This window comes from Falco cherrug, chromosome 6, assembly GCF_023634085.1.
Source record: "Falco cherrug isolate bFalChe1 chromosome 6, bFalChe1.pri, whole genome shotgun sequence".
Taxonomy (NCBI): domain Eukaryota; kingdom Metazoa; phylum Chordata; class Aves; order Falconiformes; family Falconidae; genus Falco; species Falco cherrug.
Genome location: NC_073702.1, coordinates 55,112,077 through 55,137,614, shown reverse-complemented (window position 1 = coordinate 55,137,614; position 25,538 = coordinate 55,112,077). Strand labels below are relative to the sequence as shown.

Sequence of the window (25,538 nt, the reverse complement as noted above, 5' to 3'; positions counted from 1 at the left end):
ATGGACTTCTGTCTTCTGCCATTGCTGCTGTGTTGCTGCAACATTGTCTTAATTCATGGGTAAGGACTGCATTCATGAATTTTCCCATTGTGCTCATCATACAGGCTTGGAAATTAACATAACTCATGTGAGGAAAGAGAATGATAGCAAGGTGTTTGTGCCCAAACCCTGTGGTTTGGAACATGGTTATTGACTTCAGCCAACTTCAGCATGGGTATTTTCGTGGGTATCAGTCAGTTCTTAAGCACTGGATTCAATAATATTGTACTTTGCGTGAGTCTGGGAGGCCTGGGTGACACATTCAGTCTTTCCTCTAGCCTTTTTTGGCCCTTGGCATATCATTCAATTTCAGCCTTTTTTGTACTGTTTTGCTTTGTGCCTGGCCTTTTTTTTCCTTTTTCAGTAAGGAAAAGTAGTCTTTGCTGAAATTACTTGTTCCTGTGAGAGTGCTGGATTGAGCTTAGATGGGACTTTTGTGTTCCAAGTCATTTGACGCATCTTAACAGTAATATTACAGTTCCTGACTGTTAGGCTACTTAACTTCATTTAGCATCAAACCTCCTTTGTAATATAAAGTAAAAAATGGCAGTGACAGGATGGCTGTAGTTTAAATACTTTGAAGTGCTTTTGGTTCAAAATTATTAAATCAGTTCTTGGCCAGTCTCCAATATCTTAATATTTTGTAGGAAAATCTATTCCAGTGTTTGGAAACAAGGATTTTCTATAGTAAGTGTCTTAGCTGTCTTCAGTTAACATTACAGCTCTTTAGGTCCAGTAGTGGCTTATTTTGAATTCAGAAGACGCACAAAAAAATACCTCTTATTAAACACCAATTTTTACTAATTGCATTTGCTGTTTATCTTGCTTAAATGAATTGAATTACAATGTAATTGTAGCTATAAATAACTATATTTTTATCCAATTTAATTTATCAAAAGAAAATTTGGCATTTGGTGAATTTAAAGACCATTTTAACTCTTCATGTTTCTCTTCAGTCAGCTCATTTTTCAAGGAAGAATTTGCAAATAATTCTCATTATACACACGAACTTGTAAATGCAAAATTTCTTTACTCTTCAGGTGGGTGCCTTCATGCTGGGCATTGAAGAAAAAAGCATAATGTCGCTCTCATACAGTAAAAAGCTAAGAAATATTTAGAACCTTTTAGGTTGAAAAAGATTTTTAAGATGATCAAGTCCATTTTAACTCTGAAGGGCTTCCAGGGTTAACTTGTATTCTTGCTTTAATTGCACTTTATTTCACAGAGCTAATCAGCATATCCTATCCTAGATGACAAAGCTGATATGAAGTAAAAAAAATTCTTCAAAGAAACACTTGCAGGAATTGAGGCCTTCTTTGTACTGAAAAAAAAAAAATCCAATTATATGAAAATCGTCACCAATGGAGAGTAGGAACTATCTTTGTTTATAATTGAACTCAGAACTCATTTTAAATTTTATTGCCAAACTAGGTTGACTTTGACTGTGGCCTAGCTGCATCCAAAAGTGTGATTGCAACTTTGCTAAGAATACTTCTCTAAGAATACTTCTTCTCTAAGAATAAGCTCACTTTAGGGTGGGTATTTTAGGTATTGCTTTCAGCATATGCAAAACAGCATAGAGTTTAGGACAGGCTGCAAGATACTCTTATGTAGCTGAGCTGGAGTATTTAAGCCATCTGGGAGGTTTTGGTCATCCCTCAGTGCAGTGTGTGAGTGCTTCTGGCTTCCTAAATTCCAGCTGGACTGCAAAGCTTGGAACAGGCTGAAGTACCCCCAGCTGTATGACTTGGGTGCTTCTGTCAACACTACTGGCTGCTTGCCTGCCTGAAAACATCCACGTTGTGCCTAGGAATCTGAGTGTAGAGTATCTGCTGATGGATTAGCCTGTAGTGTGCTAGCATCAGCCATTTGGTCGATTCAGGCAAAACAGGTGAGTGACTGGGGTCAGGATCAAGAGTGCTTGGCCAGGATGGGCATGACTGCTGTGTGGCTGTAAGATGGCTCAGGCAGGGGGTGGAGGCAAGAGCTGGCTACACAAGGTAAGAGGTGACTCTGCTGAGACTTCTTTTAGCTTTTTGTTGAAGAGCTGTCTTCAAGGCTTGTTGAGGTTTCCCAGACAGTGCTGCTCTCAACAGCTGAAACAGTATTGGAGTCCCAAGCAAAGGCAGCCAAACTGCTGGGAGTGGGGAGGTCCAAACAGCACCTCCATGCAGTTCTGCAAGGCTCTTGGATACTAAAATAAGGAAGACATTAGTACTTTAAATGGTTAGACTCTCTGTAGAGATAGCTATTAACTTAAAAAGTAAAGACCCATAGTAAATATCTTTGAAAGCTTATTTGTCACATCTTCTTCCCATACCATTTTGGTTCTGCAATTTTTGACACTCCTTATTTTCTTAGTGTTTTACAGGATTTCTTTACTTGCTTTTTAAGGTCACTGTGTCTTCCTGTGCAGCCTAATGTTGCTGTCATGGTGGCAACAGCATCAGCATCTGCCACAGGAAAATGGAGGCGAGTATAAGTTTAATTGGTATATTTGGTGGTACTATCAGTACCAGTAGAAGCAGTCTCCTTTTTACACCGTTCTTGTTACAACTCTCATGACACTACTATTCTTGAAAAGGGACTTTTGGAATAGGGAGACCATGAACATGGCTCAAGGCCATATTTTCCTTCTCCAGTTTTGCTTTTATTCATGGGTCAATTGCTGCTTGTTTGGATGACAGGTTTGAGCTGGCATAATACTGACAGTTTCTTCTCTTTCTGTGTAATGACACATTCATATGTGGTTGCCACTAAGGTAGGTGGCATGTGTTGGTGTTTATTTGGTGTTCATGGTCTGCTGTGCTGAATAAAGTAATTGTTTTGAAAGTACAATATTTACTTACTTTCTCATAAACCAAGATCGGTTTTCAGTCCTGTTTATCCTTAGATTTTTACAAAAACCTACCTGCTGGTTAAACAGCAGTCAGCTGCTATCTGTTTTCTGGGACTTTAACCAGAAGTTATACTTCCTCATCTTTTTGGGTAGTGTATAGTTGCACTTCAGTTTCTCTGTAAATTCTCCCATGACTAAATGCATTGAGAAACAAAACAGCCAGGGGGTAAAATGTGTGTGCTTTAGTAACAGCTCATGTGTTAATGCCTTCTAAGACAATAACGTACCTATACAGTTGGACAAGCAACAAATAAAAATATTTTAGGTCCTGTCTTTTTGTTTGTTTCCTGTTAAAAACCAGACACTTTAATAGGCTTGGAAGGTATTTAGAGAGCTATAGTATAATATCTTCTGCTGATAACTTCCTGCAAATTAACTTTTAATCACTCTTTGGTAAGCTCTGTGAGGGCTTTTTATGGTATCTTACAATAGTTCAAGCTACCTCTAAAATATTCTTGTCTTTTGAATGACCATAGGTTGCAATAGTATGTAGCAGTCTTAAGAACATTCAATAGAAACAGCGAGAATAGATCTGTGCGCTGCTTTGAGAAGAAAAACAATAATACCTATGTATTTTTAGAGTAAATCTTTAGCTCTGAAAAGATTTTGGGTGGAAGCTCCAGCTTTTCCTTCCACTGACTTAAGGACAGTTCAGTCACCTTCAGTGTTTCAAGACAACCAGGACCTGTGAGGCTCAGTGGCTTTCCTCTTCCTCCTGGGCTCTAGGTGTGGAATGTGGATCAACAGAAGCAAGTCTTTGAAGAGCACAAAAATATTTACAAAGATCAAAAGAAGAGATGAGTGGTGCAAGAAGGAGGTGGTGCACTTGTTTCAGTACTGATAGCTGCTTTATTTTTTATTTATTTATTTAGGTGACTTATTTTAAGTATGTAGCTGTGCTGGAATGAGTGAAGTATCTACCTCCTTTCAGTATAGTAAACTTCGTTAAGTATCCCCTTCTTCTGAATAAAACTGAGCTGTTGAGGGGTTATCCCTGTTTAAAAATCTTTCAGAAACATAAGTGTTCCACTGCCCCTGACAAGTGTAGATGAGTTTGTTTTTTCTCTGTACAGTATGCTTGCTGCACTTCTAACAATGCCCTTTTAAGACAGAAGGTGACTCTGTTCTTACTTTAAATTCATTATTTATTACTCTGTTCTTTACACTTTTCAGATGAAATTCTTTCTCAAAGACATCTCAGTTTTAAGGTCCAGATCATTAGTCATCTATTCTAGGCACACAAAATGGTGAAAACATGGTATGTTCTTCACAGATCCAAGTAGTTTTGGAAAATTCCATGGTGGTTGTTTTTTTTTTTTTAATATTGGCATTACAGGCCCAGGCTAGACGTTCTCCCTTCATGGACAGACGTGACACAACTGTGAGAGTCAATCATGGTGATCAGAATGGAAAACCACTACTTCCCACTACTTTAATTGCATAGTTGTTAATGAAAGTACCTTAAACCTTGGAGTGATGCATTTTGTTGGCTATGGAGTACCAGGGATGAAGAAAGGAAGACAGAAAGCAACTGAGTACATGGTAGGCAAAGAGTAAGGAAGATCAACACAGAAATAAACTTAATTCAGAATCATTATTCCTTAAAAGAAATATCAATGCATTCTTTGCCAAAGAAAATGCAGAATAGATGAGTAGGGGAGGTAGGCGGAGCTAAGGAAGAGTGAAGAGAAAGGGACAGTAGCATTGACTGTAAAGGAAGAGTAAAATATGATAGCAAAGGAAAGGTGATGGTAGTTAAGGCTGGTGAGAGACTTTTTTCTGTGTCGCTAAGACCTGTACAGTTGACCAGTCCCTTTAGGATTTGATGTCTGCAGCCTGCATGCTTGTTGGTTTTGTGGCTGTTCTGCCAACTCCCCAAAATCACTGCTGAGAAATTTTCCTGAGCTGCAGTTCTAGAGATGAGTGATGGAAATGATTGTGCTCTCTAACCATGTTATCATATTTGCATCTGCCCAGCTTAAAATAAAAGGCTTTTGAAATGTTTTTGGGGATTGCAGTTTTCCACTTAACCACCTATTCCTGACCACTATAATGTTTACAAAGCAAAGCTTTTATTGCTTCCTCCTACATAAAGGAAGTGGTGATGGGAGAGAGATTCATCCCTAGATGACAATGTTTTTTAATTCCAAAGCAAACTTTTAAAAAAAATATTTTTCAAACTAAAAAGGACACTTTCTTCACTGCAATTAAGTGTTGGTTTAAAGAATTTTCTCGGATACTGTATTAAAACCAAACCTAACATTTTGTCCTCGCAATCTCCCAAGTTACAGATCATGAAGTGTTCATGTGCTACTTTTGTGTATAGAAAAGCCAGATTCTTTATTTGCCTTCCTACTAAATGTTGCATTCCCATACTCTTTCTTAATTGCATCTTTTTCTCATTTCTTGCTTTCTCTTTTTTGAGGGGAAGAATATGGGAGAGAGGACAGGTAGGATTTTTTTCTCCTTTTGTTTAAAAAGACAGACTAAACCATGATGGCAGGTGTAAGGTTGACAGTGTGGTGGTAACTAGAGTTTTGAGTCTGGTACTTGCTGCAGGGTTCTAACAAGGTTCTTGATACTAAATTTTAAACTGTGTGTGCAACTTCTTGTTCTTATCTAGATTTAAAGAATACATAATCTTCATACAGACTGCAGCACCCCAAAACTGGGCTACCTGTATGTAAAATAGTTCAGGTAATATTGGTAACCTACCTGCTGCAGCAAGGTCCCATATAGCAAGAGACAAAGTAAATTATTCTGCACTTGGACTGCAGCAGTGAGATGACTTTCTGTGCCTGGGTGACCTTTAGGGCTAGCTTTAATATTCCTTGTCATCTGAAGAGCTGGTAGTCTTAGAGCCTTTCAGCTAACAACAGGTCAACTGCTAGTGTAACCCCTCTTGTTGTTCCTAGTCGAGTACTGCTGCTGTTGGCTAGTATTAATTGCTTTACATTGTTCCAGCTGAACATTTGTGCCATTTGTGTGGATAATATGCACATGAATGAAGTCATTCAGGCTCAAGATAAAGCTTTGATTCAGAGCCTTTACACTAAGCTGCAATTGCATGGTATAGTCCGCTGGATTAGTTGGCTGTCCCTGAACATTGTGAAATGCTTTACCTCTAAGCTTACCAGTTTTGTAAAGCTTCTTTATTAAGTGTGAAAGAAAGAAAAGAAGTGTGTGTGTGGGAAGCTTTAGTACATTGCAGTAAGACATTTTTAAGACTAAAATTTAAGCTAGTGGGACGAATGTTAAGAAAGCAAAGACTTGAATGTGATGAGTCAATAGAAGTTCCTAGATCTTCATTTGTTGTAGATGGACACAGTATACCAGGTAAGGACATGGGCAATGTTTTTCGTGATGTGTGTGTATAGAAGAAATTTGAGAGCAGAATTGGTTTGTAGTAGAGATGCAGCGAGCATTTGTAGTATGCTATGAAGTTTCCAGGGTATTGCTTGTAGGAAACAAGTTGCATTACTGCATCAAGTAGCATTACCACTTGGTAGTATTTCCTACCCAAAAGAACACTTGTATGCCTCAGTGAACATAATCCTTTCATGTTTTTGCTTGTTGGAATTAATTATGTTGATAGAAGTATAACACTCAAAATCTGGAATGCAATACAGAACTGTGATTTAGGAACATTTGGTGCCAAAGCATCAGGAATTGTTTGTGAGAACTTTAATGAGGATCTACCAGTTTTAGTTGGGATCCACATTAGAATTAATTTTATTTAGATTTAATTTTTATGTTAATTTGGCGTCACAATTAAATTCCTGGGTTTTGACCATGCATTACCTACACTGAAGCTCCATAAGGGAATATTAATAGTCCATTTAGAGGCACTGCAATGGGTTTTTGTTACAAGGGTGCCTTAGGTGGCATAAGTCCCATAGGTCATGTAGCTATTTGAAGATACGGGAATAAAGCTCTTCCAGATAGAGTAGGTGTGGGTGGTGTTTGTTTTAAAGCATGTTTGTGGTCACGTCAGAGGACATTCTATTCTTTGACCCTTGTAGCAAGGCCTGGTGGGAGTAGAGAAGCAATATATTGTCACTCTGAAAAACTGTTCTCAAGTTGGCTTTTTAAAAACAAATCAATCAATTTCTAACTTCCAAATAATAAAGAAGTTAAAAGGACAATATCAGGGTTTGCACTGTACACTGATTGTGCTGGGCTTTGACATCTTGCATCTGACATGCTACCTACTTGACTGTGCATGTGCTCTTATTAGGTGTTTCTTTCACATGGAAGACTTCAAAGGTCTAGAAGAATTTATATGGAAAGTACTACTGCTAATACCAATTTAACAGAAAATATAATTGATACTGCACATATTGGTATACTCTTTAGAAAATAAGTACAAAGCTCTGCAGTTGTGTTCATTTTTGACTGATGGGTTAATGGAGAATTGCACCTTTCTATCAGTTGTGGCATATCTGGGTGCATTGATAATGCCATTTTTTTCCCTCATTATTTTTTATTTTCATTCTTTCCATGTAAATTCAAAGACAGATTTGAACTCAAAGTACTTACTTCTCTGCTAGACTTTGCGCTGAATAATCTAACATTCCAGACTTGCCTGGTTCAGAATTCTAGGCCAGAGTTTAATCAGATCCAGTCTATAATTCCTTTTTTCATGAATGCTATATATGGAATATTTTTATATCGATTAATGTGGTGTATGATAGCTTACATTTCACAAGTCCAGAATAGTATCTGAATTTCAATGCTACACATTCTAGAAATGGCTTTACTGTCTTTATTAACTGCTCGGTGAACAAAAGTGTACAGTGAACTATATATTTGTTAAAAACACAGTTACTTTGTATTTACTCAAGTACTCACAGTCTTTAAAAACGTGAGCTTGATAATCAGGTGCATTTTAAAATGGGATGAATTATTGCCACATTACAACATGACTCGGGCATCATACTCAAGAGTGATTTGGCAGCTTTTGCTGATGGGGAAGGAGTGAAGAAAGGGAGATACTGTATAGACATGCATGTGAAGTTATTGAAATATTGCTTGAAAGCAGTTTTTCCTCAGAAAACAATGACTGGAAAGGCAACATGTACGTTCTCTCCTACCTATACCACCCCAGTTGCGTTTGAATGAGAAAATCTGCATTATTACAGTCCCTTCTCTTTCAGGACTCTTGGCAGACTGCCTTATTACATTGTACACTTGAATAGAATGGACATCATAAGTGCATTGTTGGCTTTCCTGGGCTCTTTAATTACTGTATATGCATTCATAATATATACACTTTTCCTAAAGAGTTTATGGACCAATTTCAGTATTTAATGAGGTTAAAAGGAATCTTTTGGTGTATTTAAGTAGGCATTAGGTCTTCCCCTGAAATGCTGGGCAAGTACAATATGGTGCTTGTTTGATAACTTTCAGAATCCAAAATAAACATGGCCATAGTTTCTGGTCTGTGTAAGACACTGTGGTCAGTCTAATATGACATGCCACAGTTGCTTACCATGGTATGGACCAACATCTAGTACAAACTGGATACTAGGAAGTGGAAAAAGGTTTTCCTGCCTGAGAAAATTATAAGTATCACTTAAGGGCCATGCCTTCTGTTTGTAGTCTGTGGTCAATGGCAAAACTTCGCTTCACCTTCTTAGAACAACCTAGGAGGAAGGAAGAAGTGGAGCAAAGAAAGTTTTCTATAAAATTGATATATGTGTAACCATGAATATCTTTTTTTTTTTTTGGTTCAGAGAAAGAAATACATCATCATGTCTATGTTAAGACTGGTCCTGCGTATTTCCTTTTTACCAAGTTATTTAAGAATGTTCATGTACCAGTAACTAATTGCAAACAATGTAACTAATTGTGTGAGTGAAAACTGTGAAGACAGTGAAATTGACATCCTAGTCTGCATGTTTATCAATTTCAGTGCAATTGTATAACATTATAGAGAAAATGAGGTCTTTCAAAATCATTCAATGGTCATTTAACATTACTTTCTTTTCCTTCCTGTCCCACAGGTACTCTGTGTCTGCATGTTAACGACAATCCTAGGATGTATATTTGGCCTGAAGCCTAGCTGTTCAAAAGATGGTAACTAATACGCCTTTTAGTAATATTTCTAAGAAATTCCTTTTTGTTTCTTTTTTCTTTTTGTAAATTAATTTTGATAGTATCCGAACACCATCCTTTCTTGCTGTGGGAAGAAGACTGGATGCATTACTTGAAGCAGTTTCAGTTAGAGGGAAATGAAAATACCGAGAAGCAAACCTTAGGTGTACTCTGTACGTGTGTGTACTTGAGAGGTAAACTGATCCTAGCAGTCAGTGTCTGGGCTGGCAGCTTCCATGTATCCCAACTGTCACTGTGGTGATGTCACATGGCTGGCTTTTCTCAGTTCACCATTAACAAAAAACCCCTCAACAAACAACAAAAAAACCCTCTAAACCAACAATTTGTATTTCATGTTGTCCTGGAACATGTTTTTCATCTTTTCCAGTCAATTAGGGGGAGGAAAAAAGTTGATGGTTTTTTTTTTTTTATTGGTTAGAACTGTAGTCTGAAAATGTTCCTTGTGGAATTCCTCTGGCTGTTTTCTGTCCTGAAAAATAAGTGGTTTTTTCAGTGGTGAAGTTTCTTCAGGTAGAAGGTTATGAAAGATATTTAAAGAAATCAAGCTTTACTTTGGGAACAGCTGTCTAGAGTAATTTCAAAGTTGATCGGCTTAACAAATAGTCCTGAAATTACTTTTAACTACATTTCAAATTCTTAGTTTCCCCACAGAATCTGTTTAGGTTTTTTCTTATTTTATTACAACTCTGCAATATTAGTTCACTATCTCATTTTCCTAATATCACACCCCTCAAGATTCTTGAGAAGAGAAGGCAAATGATGAAGGATTTGCCTCACTCCCTTCTGGTGATTGAACAGTAGTTGGTCAGTCTGTTTCATCCTGAAGTGCTGTTAATGCTTCGCATCACAAGTTGTTTTTTCCCAGGCAACCCCAGTCTAGTGGAAGCATGCTACGTTTGGGGATTTTTTTGTATATTAAAACTGAACAGAAACTAAGCTAGTGAGCAGTACACGCAATTATGTGTCTCTTGTGTCTGGTTTGGAACAGCCCTTCCTGTGTCTTGAGATAGTACCTTAACCATGGTACAGCGGGATGTAAAACTGGGGCTTCCTTCAGTTCCTTTGATTTGTATGAAAACAGTCATTCAAACAGGGCACGAGCATGGGAGAGTTGCAAGCATAGCCAATGCGGTCTGGATTCTAATTAATGTTTAATTATTTAAAGAAGGTGGAATGTTCAGATGTGAAAATGAAGATTAATGTTCTCTGCCAAAAAAAATCACTGTTTAGAGCACCCTTAATGAAAACCTAGGTTCAGATTTCCTCAGAGAGATCTGTATTCTGCATGACTGTACTCGTGTCTTCTGGTGATACAGAAAGTGGGGTGCTCACAACTAGAATCGTAGTCTTTTATTTCACTTGTTTTTGCCAATAATGAAACATCATGTTCCTGCTAAAACAGAACAGAACCCTTTGTTCAACATGAAAAAATATTTTTGTCCAATAGGAAAATAAACATTTAGTCGGAGCAAGACTTTTCCTTTGGCTGTCACTGTTTGCAGCCATTTTCTAAGTTGTGGAATGACTAGCTATGTCATTCCATATGCTGACCTTAATAATTTCTTTTGCATGTTGACTGATTTGGGCTCAGCCACTGACATCTAACACTATCCAATATTACAGTGAAAACCTGCAAAGGTCGTTGCTTTGAAAGGACCTTTGGAAGCTGTCGTTGTGATAGAGATTGTGTCAAGCTTGGAAACTGCTGCTTAGATTACCAGGAAACATGTATACAACCAGGTAAGGATGGAAAAAAAGCTGTGGGGTCGAACTCTCTGGTCTGTGACAAATGTGAGTACAGTTGTGATCAGGTGGCTGTAATACCTGACTTCTTTCAGATGGGCTCTGAGTGCAAAGGGGGGCTGCTGAACAGCAGGGTGGTTGATGCCAGCGGTCTCCCCCTCTTTGTGCTCCCTTGCTTGCAACCAGAGGTGGACTTTCAGTGGTGATGGTGATACTGGGAATCGTGTAGAAACTTCATGGTTCTGGTGCAGCTGCTGTGTTGTACACAAAGCTTGTATTTCACCCAGCTGGACTACATAGGAGCTGACATAGCCAGTAGGCTGGCTTTCTGATAGCTCCTGTGGGGGGAGAGGCTTCAGAGGACTGTGCTGCTGCCCTCCCCCTTGGAAAGAGGATGAAAAACTGCAACTCATGGTCTCAGCCAGCCTTTTGTTCTCTGTATGGGAGTGAGAGAACAGTGACCTGCATTGTCCTTGGGGTCAGGGAGAACTCCTACATTCTCAAGAAAGCCAGGAATAGGAGAACATTCTGTATATTGCATCTTTTGGTCGTCACCCACGTGAAAAAGGGGAAGGACAGAGCAGCTCTGTGAAAGCTGCTGTCTCTCCTTACACAGCTATTCAGACCCTCTGCCTTGCTACTCCCTAGCTTAAGTGTGAAGCAAGGGTCATGTTCTGGCCTTTGGGACAAGGCAGGATGAAAAAACAGATTGTAGAGGTGGAGAGTGATTGCAAAGTGATTGCAAATCATGCAGTTCTCATGATTTGCCAGAAAGCAAAGGCCAGATAGGCAAAGGTGTGAGAAGTACTGTGGAGAAATTTTACAGGGAAAGGTGCTAGTGTGGGTAGTAACACTAAGGACAGAACTTGACTGTTTTCTCTAATTTAAACTTCATGCTTCATGTGCAGCATTCCTTTCAGTTAAAGAGAAGTGAGAAAAAAAGTAGTTATGTGTATTTATTAAATTTATCAATGTGGTCTTGCCCTGAAATTAAAAATTCAATGTTGACTTTTAAAACCAAATGATTAAACTAAGCTTAGATCCCTGCTTCAATCGACTGTTATTAAAAGGTCCTCTGAATTGCATAAAGCTTTCTCTTATAGAACAGTTGCATGGGTTTTAATCTTTCACTTAGTTTCATTACACTACTCTCCCTCAGTTTAAAGAATTATTTAGAAGTAAACTGGAGAATCTGTCTTGGCACTAAGAATGGGAATCATTGCTTGGTGGTGTGTGTGGTTTTTTTTAGATTAGTCTTAAGATCAGTGGAAAATCAAATTCCAAATAGTATCATGTAACTAAACCCATAATAGATTCTTCTGTCTCACAAAAGTAAAGATCTACTGATATTGGTGAAGTTACTGAAGCTCAGTATTTCTGAGATTAACCTGAGAATGCTTTTAGGGATTTCTAATTTCTAGTAGCATACAAAGATTGCTGATTGTCTTGTAATCAAACATTGAGATTTGGCTTCCATGTCTCTGTTAAGACCTTCACTTAAGTATTCACTCAGCTGGTCAGTTAGTTCATGTTTATTCTCATTGGCTACGAAGGATCTACTTGTGTTTACACTTGATAACAAAATGATATGATGTATTGGAGTATTCCGTTCAGAAAAATCAATATGACTCAGGAAAAATAAAAACAACAATGAAGTTGAAAGCAGTAGGTCTTCCTGTGAGCTTATGAATATAGTCTCAAATAGTGACAGTGATGTCGGTGCCTAAGAGATGCTGAAAGAAGCTGAGTGCCTGTTGGTGACTGGTAAAATCCATTGTGACTTCAGTGCAAGTTAGATTAAGTTACTGCTGCTCAGTGTTTTCAGGGCATTCCAAATTCAATGTCACACTTGGGGCTTTTCTGGGGGAGTTGTTTGGATTTACCAGATAAAACTCACATAAATTACCTTATCTGAAGGAGGCCTGTAGAAAGGACTCTTTCTGATCTGATATTTATAACCATATGCTGCATAATCTTATTCAGGTGGCTGTACACTTGGATTATTCAGCCATGGGTGTTTGTTTTCTAAAGTGCCAAAGTTAGCAATATTATGCATGCATGAGATACCTTGGAACTGTTTTTCAGGGAGTACGTAATTGAGACAGAACTTAACACTCAGTTTATTCTGGTATTAATCATTGTGCTGTCCTTCTCTCATCTGTTTTTTAGCCCATATATGGACATGCAATAAATTCAGGTGTGGAGAGAAGAGGAGACCAGAATATCATTGTTCCTGTTCGGATGATTGTGTGGAAAATAAAGATTGCTGTGTGAATTATCACGCTGTTTGTAAAGGTAAATATCCTCAACAAGTTCCTATGGTCTCTCATATGTGTACCCATATTTGTATGAAAGGAGCAAGGATAATACAACTTTAAAATGAAAAAAACCCCTTGCATTTATCGATAAGAATGTACTGTCTTAAAAAATAAAGTGCACTCATTTGTTTTAAGGAGAGGCAAGCTGGGTTGAAGAAGAATGTGAGGACATTACTGAACCTCAGTGTCCAAAAGGGTGAGGACATTGTATATTTGCCTAGCTCTGCTCTTTGCTTATGTTTCATTTTTGAGATTATTTTTCCTACTGTGCTTTTCTGGGACCTGCTTGCCTTTCCTATCCACTACAAGAGAGCTACTAGACAGAGAAGAACACCTGTTCAGCCAGCATTTGGTAATGCTTACTAACACTACATAACAGATCACGTTGCTGATCACAGCAGCACTTGTATATTCCAGCACTTGCTTGACTTGCAAGACATGCCTGTTCCTGAACCCTGCTGTCTCTCACAGATGTGTATACTCTGGGCAGCTCTGCCTTGTACCAGCCTCACTGTCCTACATGTGCTCCAATACCCACTGTCCTAAATATTGTGGGACTCATCCAGCAATCTCAGGCTCCTAAGACTGTTTCCCTCCCCAGTCACTTCTAAAGACCTTTCCACTCCCTTGTCTGTTCTAGCCCCAGAGCTGCAAATGTGGGCAAATCGCTGTCCCAGTTCCACCAGCAGTGGGACAGCCATTATTTGCAAGCTGTCTGAACTACTTTCTTTAAAAAGTGTAAACTGTCATGTGATCCTTGTATTTTCTAGCTCAGCTCCATGTTGGTCCCACTCCTGCAATTTATGTATACTCTGTGTGAGGAATGATGACTCGTGTAGTTTATGGCATCAGCACTCGGGCTCAAATAGGACAGCAAAGCTTCCAGTCAGGAAAAAAGCCTGCATTCCTTGTGCTGTTTTTGCTGTGGGATCTTCAAGTTAACTTTAAAGTTAAAGTTCATTGTAAACTATGATTGTATGTCTAAGTTATCAATAGAAATGACTTAAACATTCTTGATTGAAAAGTGTTCCACTGGAAAATAGTTTGTAGATATGTTGTGGGGATGAATTGAATTCAATTGTGTTTTTACTGAAAAGGGTTTGAAAAAATCAAAACTATCTTCAGCTTGATGATTTTGAAATTATGGCGTGCTGAAATGTTTCTAGAAAGTAAAAAATTCTCATTTTTTATGTCACTACTTTTTGTGACTTACACTAAAATATTTATATATTGCTATGTTCATTGGAGTTATAATACTGTTGACAAAATACATTTCCTTTTGGAATATTTGTATACCAAATAAGCACTTTTCATTCTGATTCCAAGCATCAACAAACATAGTTACATTTCAGAACCTTCATCAAGACGAATAGGAGCTGCTGTCCAGCTTGAAGTCAAAGTTCCTGATAAACACACATGTAGGAGTGTGGTAGCCAGGTGGTTCTGGGAACTTTTATCTCTAACTCCTGTTCTGAGGTCAGGGGCCATTCAGGACTGTGTGCTGGGAACTGACTTTAGGATGCTGATTTCACTAATGAAAGATCAGGAAGTGTTAACCCCAAAGGGTGGATAAACAAGCAAGAGCCTTGGGCACATCTACAAGGTTAATGGCATGAATGCCCTATGGCAACTCCTATTGGTTAACTTGGTTTCAGCTTTTTTATTTTTGTTTGTATGAAAGGGATATGTAGTTTACTAAAACTGCTTTAATCCTGGCAAAACCAAAAATATTGCAATAAAACCCAGCCCAGGAAAGGGTGATGTGTGGTCAGAGTTGAATCAAAGTGTTGACTGAAGGCTCATCTCAGCCTATTAGCACACAAGCCTTTCCCATAACTAATAACTCTGTAAACAATTCACTTTTTCCTATGGTGAAGTAGGCAGGAGTGCCAGTGACTTCAGCATAGTGCTCATTTTGAGGTCTCAAGATAACAGTTCTGATTCTGTGCATATTAATACAGAATGTTTTGTGGGTTCATATTGCTGGTTTTACTCTGTTTTAGTTGGGTTTGCTCTTGTGGTACAGAAGAGACAAAAGACATTGCAGTGTTAAATGAGGTGCTTAATTTGAGAAATCCCACTGATATCAATGAGACTGATCAAATGCTTAAAATGAAGCATGCACCTAAGTCTTTCCAATACTGAGTTCTATGTTGTTTAATAGGACCATAAAGCTAAAGGGCTGTAAGATTTCAGGAGTAAGCTAGTCTTTCCCACTGTTCTAGGAGCAAATTCAAACACACTTAACCAGTTTATCCCAGTGCTTAGCTAGATGGTTTTCCTGATGTCTTACTATCTGTTGCTGTACTTTTAAGTATTTATTACTATTTGTTCTATCTTCATTGAGCTGGAAGAGCAGCTGATTCCATTCCTTTTTGCAGATCTCTCCTGTGTATTTGAAGATTGCTATTATGTCTCCCGTTGAGCCTTTATGTATGTTTAGCGGAAAAGAAATCTTTACTTCCTGCGCTTTGTGGCTGTATATAAGCAGTAGTGTGTGTGGGATAGGATGTTTGGTGTAGTATGTTTAGCTTTTCAAGGGGGCTTTTTCTCTTTTCCTTTCTTTCTTCTACTTTTCTTTCCTTTAATTGTGGTCTGTGGTTCTGAGCTCTTGACCATCTAGACTGGTGAACCTGCTAGACCACAGCAAGCCTGTGTTGCCTACATTGTTTCCATAGAAACCAGTTTATAGGAGGGGATAATTACCATGGCATTTCCTTCAGTTTGGAGTCAGGATGTGACTGTGGCGTACATATTTATCCAAGAGCTGTGAAACACCCTTGTCATACTGTTTGGACACAGCCAGCATGAATCACTGGCAGGGCCAAAACTTGAGCCTCCCAGGCTTGCTTGCTCACTGATGGTAGCACATTTTTGAAGTAGTGTAACCTTGGCTACTGACCAGAAGGAGTAGTGAAATTGCTGATGTATGTTGGAACTGAGCTCAGATCAGTTTGGGGGTTTTACTGGAGCTGTTCCAAAGAGAGTGCAGTTTAACGTGGTCTGTCATGCTTTGCTTCCCTGAGCACAGGGCAGTTATGAGTTTCAGCACACTCAGTGTAAAGTATATAGAAGCGAAACAGCCAATCTCCCTGGTTGTGGCAATGGTCTGTTTTGCCAAGTTTAATTTTACATGTGCAAGGGGATCAGCAGCTAGATTTGCAGACAATAAAAACATGTACTTAACAGTTGGTTTACTTGTAAATGCCAAACCAGAAACAGTTGCGTAAAGTCCCCTTCTAAGGAGTTGTTTTAAATTTTGTTTTGGTTGGTTGTTTTTTGTGTGTGGGTTTTTTTTTTCCAGTTAGACTTGTTGGTAAGCAATATTGAACAGTCTTTGCCTCAAATTTCATATTTTATTGCAGGAAAATTTGCAGTGAAGACTTTTAGACTTCTGCACTGGAGGGAATCCATTTGTTGGGGGCGGGACAGGCGGGCAGAGAAGGTATTTGCAAAAGTTACAGAAATCAGAATTGGTGGTGCAAAAAAATACTTGTAATATGGACAAAAGTAGTACATGAAAGTTTCCCTACTCTGTTCTGCCAAAGGACTTTAGTTTCAGTCTGAAGGATCATTCACTACTTGTTCCCACCTAACTGTCCCTACTAAGATTTTCAAAAGATGGTAATAAATATACCATATAAATAAAAACCGGGTGACAAAACCACATTTTTATAAATACGTAGAATCATAGAATGGTTTTGCTTGGAAGAGACCTTAAGGTCTGAACCAGATGATTCCAACCCCTCTGCCGTTGGCAGCAGCTCTTTCAGCTGGGTGGGTTGCTCAAAGCCCCATCCAGCCTGGCCTTGAAACACTTCCAGGGATGGGGCACCCACAGCTCCTCTGGACAACCTGTTCCAATGTCTCACCACCCTCACAGTAAAGAATTTCTTCCTAACATCTAATCTAAGTCTGCTTTCTTCCAGTTTAAAGCCACTCCCTCTTGTCCTATCACGACATACCCTTGTAAAAAGCCCCTCTCCAGCTTTCTTGTAGGCCCCCTTTAGGTACTAGAAGGCTGCTGTAAGATTTCTCCAGGACTTTCTCTTCTTCAGGCTGAACAACCCCAACTCTCTCAGACTGTGCTCATAGGAGAGGCGCTCCAGCCCTCTGATCATGTTTTATTTTGTCTGGGGTGCAGGGTAGGCTATGTAATGGTTCTGACTAGTGAAATCATTTTGGCTGAAGCATTGTCCAAATTGTCAATTAACATGTTCTTGAATAGACATGTTTTGGTTGCCTAACTGATCTTCAGCTTAATAGTCACGTTTGTTTGACTGAAATAAGGCTTATAAATGTTTCAGTTGTGAGTATTTGGATTTTTTTGTGTACCTCACTAAAGAAATTGTCAACGCTTTGTAAATAATTTTTGTCTTCACCCATTTGTTTTGGGAAATCAAAGTGCAACAAAGTTCTAGAAAAACATTTTTATTTTACAATTTGTAAACATAAAAAAGAAAAAAACTTGTAATTGGCATGTAAAATATATTTGATTCTTCTATGCCTATCTGTATTTTCAGTGGTTGTTGCTGCACTGCAGTGATTTTTTTGCAGTCTCACATGTTGTTATACCTATAGGTCAAACATAGAATATTTTTTTCTTAAGGAAGAAGTTACTGATGACTGTTACTGCCTGTGATGCAATGTTTTAAGTACTTGGAGGAAAATTGTTTGAACAGGGATAAGGCTGGAAAACACAGGCCCTGTGGAGAAGGGAAGGGAAGAATTTATTTTTGCTAGTTCCTGTGAAATCACATTCTTAATTTACATGTCAAGTTCCAGGCAGAAATACTGTTACAGGGTTCCTGTTGTAGGCCACATCTTTTAGTTTGGAAACTGTTAGTACTTCTTGTACAGTAAACAAATTCTTCTTGGGTAAATAATCTTTATAAGATGAAAGGAAAAATGTTACAATTGCTGATTTAACATATCCTGTATGTCAGACTTTCTTACGATTTTGTGCATGTATATGTAAAAAGGAAAATTCCTTTTTTTTTTTTTTTTTTCAGCTGGATTACAAGTAGTTCAGGAACTAAGTGAATAAAGGAAAGCCATGACTTCACACTGCCTTTTCTCTTTCCCTGCTTACCTTGGGATGGGGGGTTGGAGGGGCTGAGCGTTGTTCCAGTGGAGCTGATGTCAAGATAAGGAGTACCAGATGGATTACATGAGCATCTTGGCTTGTTTTTTTTATTTTATGGGTGTTCGTGAAATCAGGCCTTGTCATGATTTCCCTGTGTGTGGCCTACTGCAACCCTCAGCCTCTTTGGGCAGGGTTGCTATGCCAGCCTCCCAGCGAGGGGAGCAAACAGCTGCTCTGATGACGGCTGCGCCAGCCTGCACACCGTCCTGCTTAGGAAGACTTTACTTCTTTGGCCTGGTTTATAGTCCCATAATGAACATCCCCGTGATTTGGGGGAAACTTTCTGGAAATAGCTGGTAGGAAATTATTTCTCAGAGTCTGTCTTTTAATACTTGAATCTCTGTTTGTTCAGATTTACCAAATCTCCAGTGTTACTGTTTTCATTGGATGGCTTCAGAGCAGAGTATTTGCAGACTTGGGGTGGACTTCTACCCGTTATTAGCAAATTACGTGAGTAGTCTTTATCTAAGAAATATCATGATGTCTTACCTAAAAAAACCCACATAGATGTAGCTATGCTTAACCTTAAAATCCTCACTCTTCTCCCATGGAAATTGTAGTTGTTGTTCTAAGTAACAACTGTGCACAGAGAACTTGAGGTATGGGCGGGCAGAAGGGCAAAGCCAGGGGAGGGGCATGGGGAAAGGGCGCTTGCAATATTCATTGAAACCTTAAAAATTAAGTAGCCATTCCCATGTTTAGGAGGTGGATGCTTTTAGCTGTGAGCATACTTTATTGCTTCAAAATAGAAGTAGACATGCTTTTTATTCTGTGTTGTATATTGTCTAATATTTAGGTAGAATAGTTTTGCAAAATGGAAAGCAAGGTAGAAAGCATTTGATCATATTTGAAAAAGAAGGTAGAGAAGGAAGAGATTAGGAACAGATGGTACAGAATGGCTGGTAGAAATATGCTGAATCTCAGAGATTCTTCATTTAACAAAAAAATTCAGATGAAATGAGAGCCTCATAAGCACATTTTATTCCCTCCCCCGCCCCTAGCTTTTATAATGTCTTACTTTGTAGCATCTAAGTAACTTCAGTTACTTTTCATATCACTGTTCTGGCTGTGGTCTGTAAAGAACTGATGGAGTTTCTTGTCTGAAAAATTTGCCAATCTTGTTGTTCATAAATTACTACCTGGGGTGGCTCTTTCCAATTTGACTAAACATAAATCAGTAAAAATACTTGCTGTTTTGTACAGTGGTTTTTACAACTTGATCTGTTCCAGAGGATAACAATTCACAGATGTACTTGAGGTTTTGTTTCACGTTAGAATAAAATGACGCATTTGAAACAATTTCATTAAATGCAGTTATAAGCATTTTAACTGAAGACTTCTTGGGCATTGTGAGGAGAGGCTGGCTATAATAAATGTGGCCGAGATGGAAGATAACAGTGCCACAAAGCGTCTGCAGGACTTCTAGGCTGTGACATCCACTTCCACATGTAAAGTTTCTTCATTCTTTGGTCAGGATAGGCTACAGTGCAACTTCCCTCATTGACTTCTATTATAAAATTGTATTTCTCTTTCCACTGTTCCCATGATAGATTCAGACCACTAAGAAATATCTTGATATCTTCATCAAAGTCACTTTACTTCTCCAGAACCATGGAGGTTTTGATGGTCAAAACTTAAGTTTCTAAAGGATTCTAAAATCAGAATGTTTAATAACACATTGTTGAGACACAGCAAAATAAGCAACAGTCTGGATGAAAAATTATTTTTGCATTATGTTTGCAGTTCTACATTACTGTGGGGTGTTTTTTGTAATCTTGTAGAAACCTTCTGTGATACAATATGCTACAGGATCTTCAGCTTTGTCTTGTTACAAAACCTTGCTTTCTAGGCTTTTTTCCCACCTCATAGTAAAATGGTGGGTGAAAAGCTCATATAAGGCAAACTTTCTTCGGCAAGAGAAAAATAGTCTTATGAACGAAAATTAGTGTCACTGGGGTATGTATCATGTGACACTCTGGGGGCTTGTGGCTTCAAATCTCCATGTACTTCATATCCCATGCATCTAAGCACTGAAAATGGTGGAAGCAGTTATGTTGTAAAGATAAATGTTTCTATGAGTGTAAATACTACTACAGTATTTTACTGTGCAGGAAAGGGTGATGAAATATATTCCTCTGTGGTAGACAAGTAACAATAATTGATAAATTACTTGACTATTGCTGAAAAATTGTATTGAATCCTTTTGAAGTCATAGTTAGCCAATTAAAGGACTAGTAAAATGTGTCTTTTTGAACATTTATGAATGACTGCATTTACAAAGCAGTGAACAGTTACTTGCATTAAGTAACTTATTGGACTGCTTAATTCTTTATTAAATTAGAGCAACATAAAATCCCTGGATTTTCCACTTTAAAAAGAATTGATGGCAAGTGCAGCATTCTGTTAGATAAAAGTATTCCCATTATCTAGTCCTTCTAATTCAGCCATGCCTACAATGAAATTCTGATGTCTCCTTGAAGAAGTATGTTGGATCAGATACCTGTAAGACAATACCTTAATTACACTTTTAGCAAGTTTTATTACACACTCACTCTCTCTGCTATTTGCTGAAAGGTGGGCCGTTCAGCATGGAGCTAAGGGTTTTCTGTGAACCCTGGCATAGACACATGTGCATAGGGGGTTCAGAGAAGACATTTTCAAGTATGCATGTTGTAATACTGTAAGTTTTAGATAAATCCTCATTTTGTCTTAAATTGCCTTGAAGGCAACAAGCTAAACAGAAAGAAAAATAACTCTCATGGAGAAGTCCCAGCAAAACATCCTATGATTTTGGACAAAATGAAAGCTTTTTAGTGTATTTTTTTTTTCTTTACTTCAAAAACAAAGCAAGAAAAAATACCCCAACCTCCCCACCTACCTCCACCAAAACCCTGCAGTTTTGGAAAATGGCCTCAACAATGGTTGAAATATGTCAAGTGTGTTGCAGTAGCAAAAAATGCATAACTGATGATTTGTTACTACAGAATGCAAATGTGGGAGGGGATGTTTATGTAATTTGAGAGGATTTATTTTTCTGTCTTGATGTCTTTTTGTCTCAATTAGCTCAAACTGTTGTTTCGGGGTTTTTGACTGAGATCTAATGCAAATGCCCAATCCAATGAGTTCAAAGTGCCTTGACACAACACTTCTTGTGTTATCAAACCTTTCATTTCTATTTTATTTTTATTATATATAATGACTCAGAGGGCCAATAAACATATCCTAGTGGTGGCCTTTCTATAGGGTCATTGCTTTTGGCTCTTTAATATCAGTTGAAGTGGTTTTGGTTATTGCATAGTAATTATGAAGTTAAGGCATTTTATTTTTGCTTTTTTTTTTTTTTTCTTTTTTAAGTTGGCGCCCATACGTTTGCCTGTGAAATTTAGGCACCTAACTTAAGTAAGGTTTGCTTAAGTGCTTTGGCCTGGCTAATGACTCTTGATACTAGCAAATACTGTGCACTAATCTTAAAGACTGATATTTTTTAAAAATATACTAAGATAAATAAAATAAGAGCTTATTTTTATTTAAAAAAAAAAAAACAAACCAACAAACCCAATACAGAACAACAAGCCAAAACCAAAAAGGAGACTGAAAAATAGTGACTTCACAGGTGACTGAAAGAGCTGGGGCACCACTGCCAGTGGCCATTTCATCTCTAGGAGGGCCCATGGCGAAGTAGCTAGTTGGTCTCAAGCTGCAGGCGTCACTTACAGCATACCAGGGCAACTTTGGAGGGTGTGATTTCTTTGATTATTAATTCTTATCTATTCTTTTCATAAGGGCTATAGGTTTTGCTCATGTGACCATTGCAGTCATTATGAGTACATACAATTTTTAATAGCCATTCAGTTGCTTGTAAATGAATGTGGGAAGAAATACGGAGTATTAACCCCACAATTGTGAAGAACAAAAACTTTCTGGAAATAGCTTTTGATTTTCTCTTTTTAAATAGGTATATATCTTCATGAGAGAAGCTTGCAAGGGGTTTATTTCTGTAACTTTGCTGATTTTCTTTCTTCCTCCCTCTAGAGAAATGTGGAACATACACTTCCAGTATGAGACCAGTGTATCCTTCAAAAACCTTTCCCAATCATTACTCCATTGTCACAGTAAGAATTCCTGTATACTATGTTTCCACTACTGAAAAGAATGTTGATTATCAAGTTGTCTCCAAGGGAGTAGTGTAGTTCTCTGGATTGTTAAAAATAATAGGATTTCCCTTCAGAATAGGAAAATATATATATTATACTCTCTACCTAATTTAGATTAACAGTTATAACACTACAGCTAATTGGTCAGATCTAATCTGATTAAGTAATCTAATCTTTCCAAGACTAGCTGCAAGAATTCCCATACAGGTGGAAGGTCACATCACTTTACAACTCCTCCTTTATGTAGAAATTTCCACTGAATAGCAGCTCACTTGCTCTTAGAGCGAGAGCCACCTGGCTCTTTTAAACTGCTAGCCTTGTTAGACTTTAAGGTAGCTTGGCATGATGTAACGAAGCATATGAAAAGAAACATTTGAACTTCATGTTGATGTTGACTCCGTGATGGATTTTACCCAAACCTGGATAGGAATGTCACAAAGCTGATCTTGTAAATTTATCGCCTCCTGTGTATAGGAGGAAAAAAAATAATTGAGATTTTCAACACTGAATGCAGGGTCGGAATTGAGCAGATCCTTCTTAGTTTATTCATGTCAGAACTAAAATTCAATCAAATATTTGAGGATCTGCACTTCCTTCTTCCCTTCGCAGTTTGTCAGGACTTTTGGTCACTGAGGAACACAGGTTCAGGAATGAGAAGTTTAATTGTGTAATCCTCACAAATATCCATGATTGTATACTCAACTGAGAGGCATTAATCGTTCCCTGCAACCATGTGAGAGTGTCCCCAAGCGCAGTACAGAGCTTTGTCTCTTGTGAAAAGTAGCAGGTGTGGTTATCAGGGTCCTACTGGTGGTGGTGTTACATCCTTTAATGTAAAAAGGAGCTGGCCTATTTGAAGGCAGAGCACAAAGTCTCTTAAAACCACCTAACAGCTGGTGCCCCTGAGCACTTCTTTCACAGCTTATGTAATCATGATTCCTAGCTAGAGCTTTTACCTGCTGATGTGCAATTCTCCTTTGAAATCCTCAGGTTTTGGTCATGTGATGGAGGTCCAGCATAGGTTATTGCTTTGTCATTGGTACTAAAGATAAAAGAAATGCATCAACTGAGACAGTGTCTTTCAGCTTGATTCCAGAGCAAGTTGCTTGCCTTTTTTTTTTTTTTTTTTCCAATTTTGCTGAGAAGCAATTAAGACTTTTAAAGTAGGGCTTGGTAGTAATGGTTGGTGATGCTGTTAAACTTGGGTCTTGAGGTAGCGGTGGAGTAGAAGTTTATCCACTGGACATACTTGTCTAGTGGACTTCGGTTTGTGTAGCTGGAAGGTTCTTTTTCTTTATAGTGCTGCCACAAGTTATGCTTTCAATTACAGGGGCTGTATCCTGAATCTCATGGTATAATTGATAACAAGATGTATGACCCCAAAAGAAATGCATCCTTCACCCTTAAAAGTGAAGAGAAGTTTAATCCACTGTGGTACCAAGGACAGCCTGTAAGTATTAATACACTGCTGAGAATGTACATCAGCCTGTTATGTTACCTAATATCACTTGGATGCATAGTGATGTTGAAAGAGTACAGAGGGTACTTCTAAGTCAGCCAAGGAGAATTAGTCAGCATGATTAGGAACTGCCATACTAGAGCTGCAAAATGACAAATGTAACTAAGTGTAACAGATTTTGTTGAATGTAAATGGAATTTTCTCTAGGGAGAAAACTAGCTTAAAATGACTAATAGAGATACCAGATTTTGTTTTGTTTTTAACATGAAGTAGGCTTGTGGTTAACTTTTTTTGAGGAAATCAACAGACCGGTTAACTTTAATAATAAGCAATAGTAAAGGTTTACACTCTGCCCAAGTTACTGCTAAGTCTAAAGATGTAGTTTTAAAGAAAATGTCTTGGTTTAATTCTATAGCTTTGGCAAATTTGTTGAGACTACTATCAAAATGAAGTGGCATAGGGAAGTTTTGGTGAGTGCTAGCCTGAAGAATAACAAGGCAACAGATGCAACTATTTAGTAATGTGAAGACAACTGTTTTTTTGTGTGTGTGGTGGCTGGCTTTTTTTGGGGTTGGTGTTTTTTTTTTGTTTGAGGAAGGAACACACAAATGTAGACTTTGCAGACCGCTGAGAAGAACATGGTGTACAAGTCAGGCAGGAAAACATGCAGAAAGCAGACAGAAATCTGCAAATCATGACATCAGCAGTAAAATTGGAAAAGTCAACTGAAGTCTTGGTCCCATATTTCAGCTTATATGGGACGTAGGTCCTCAGACATTCCTATCCCTTCTTACTTCGCTGTTCTTGAGACATTTCCTCTTCCTAGTTTTCAGATATGGTTCTACCATTGCATTAGCACTCCATCCATGGAAGCTAATGGTTCCTATTTCTGTCCAGGCTCCCCCTGATGTAGTAGCAGAAGGGATGTGAGTGTTTCTGTAATTCTGTTTGCGGTAAGGAATCAAGGACTGTAGATAGCCATGACATGTAAGACTGACTGTCCAGAGTGCTCGACTTATATTTTCAGGTTTTGAACTTGCTGGAAGGTGCAGAGTTGGTGGGGGTGGCGGTAGCTCTGGCAGTTACTCAGCTAATTCAGTGACTTGCACTACTGATGCTGATTGTTCTCCTGCAGATCTGGTTAACGGCTATGTACCAAGGTCTAAAAGCAGGTACATTCTTTTGGCCTGGGTCAGATGTGGCAGTTAATGGAACCTTCCCAAACCTGTATGAAAAATACAATAGGTATGTAAACTCCTGTGTCTTGGATTAATATTTTACTTTAACTGTTGTAATGGGACAGATGTCGGAGAAAGCATAATTTTTTTTCCCCTGTTTTTCTAAGTAGTTGTACACAACGTGAGGAAAAAACCAAAATAGGATGCAATTAACTTTGTTTCACTACAGTGTAGATTCTTTGTCTAATCGTTCTGCCATTCCTTAGCAAACATTGTAAGGGAAAGATGTGGAAAAATCATCTTTAAGAGCAGCCAGCTTTGAAGCTTTAGTACTTGTCTGTTTCTATTTATAAAAATCTTGTGTTGGTTCATTCAGTCCAAACCTCTCAAACAGTGAATGGACCAGGTCTTGGTGCAGTATTGTCCATGAAAACTAAAATTTACTGTTGACTGTGGTAAATTGTTCTAACATAAAATTATTTTCA

The 25,538-nt window shown here is 38.3% G+C and overlaps 1 protein-coding gene across 2 annotated transcripts in view; it reads left to right on the top strand.

Moving 5' to 3' along the window:
• The window catches only part of ENPP1 (ectonucleotide pyrophosphatase/phosphodiesterase 1), a 55,549-nt gene that overhangs the window by 4,852 nt on the left and 25,159 nt on the right, over positions 1 to 25,538 (top strand). The window contains exons 2-9 of one of the 2 annotated variants that reach the window (XM_055713725.1): positions 8,944 to 9,016; positions 10,679 to 10,795; positions 12,968 to 13,093; positions 13,252 to 13,312; positions 18,615 to 18,712; positions 22,295 to 22,374; positions 23,747 to 23,866; positions 25,011 to 25,120. In XM_055713725.1, the coding sequence (XP_055569700.1) occupies positions 8,944 to 9,016; positions 10,679 to 10,795; positions 12,968 to 13,093; positions 13,252 to 13,312; positions 18,615 to 18,712; positions 22,295 to 22,374; positions 23,747 to 23,866; positions 25,011 to 25,120 (785 nt within the window). The remainder of the gene's footprint in view (positions 1 to 8,943; positions 9,017 to 10,678; positions 10,796 to 12,967; positions 13,094 to 13,251; positions 13,313 to 18,614; positions 18,713 to 22,294; positions 22,375 to 23,746; positions 23,867 to 25,010; positions 25,121 to 25,538) is intronic. The other variant, XM_055713726.1, reaches the window with a different exon arrangement.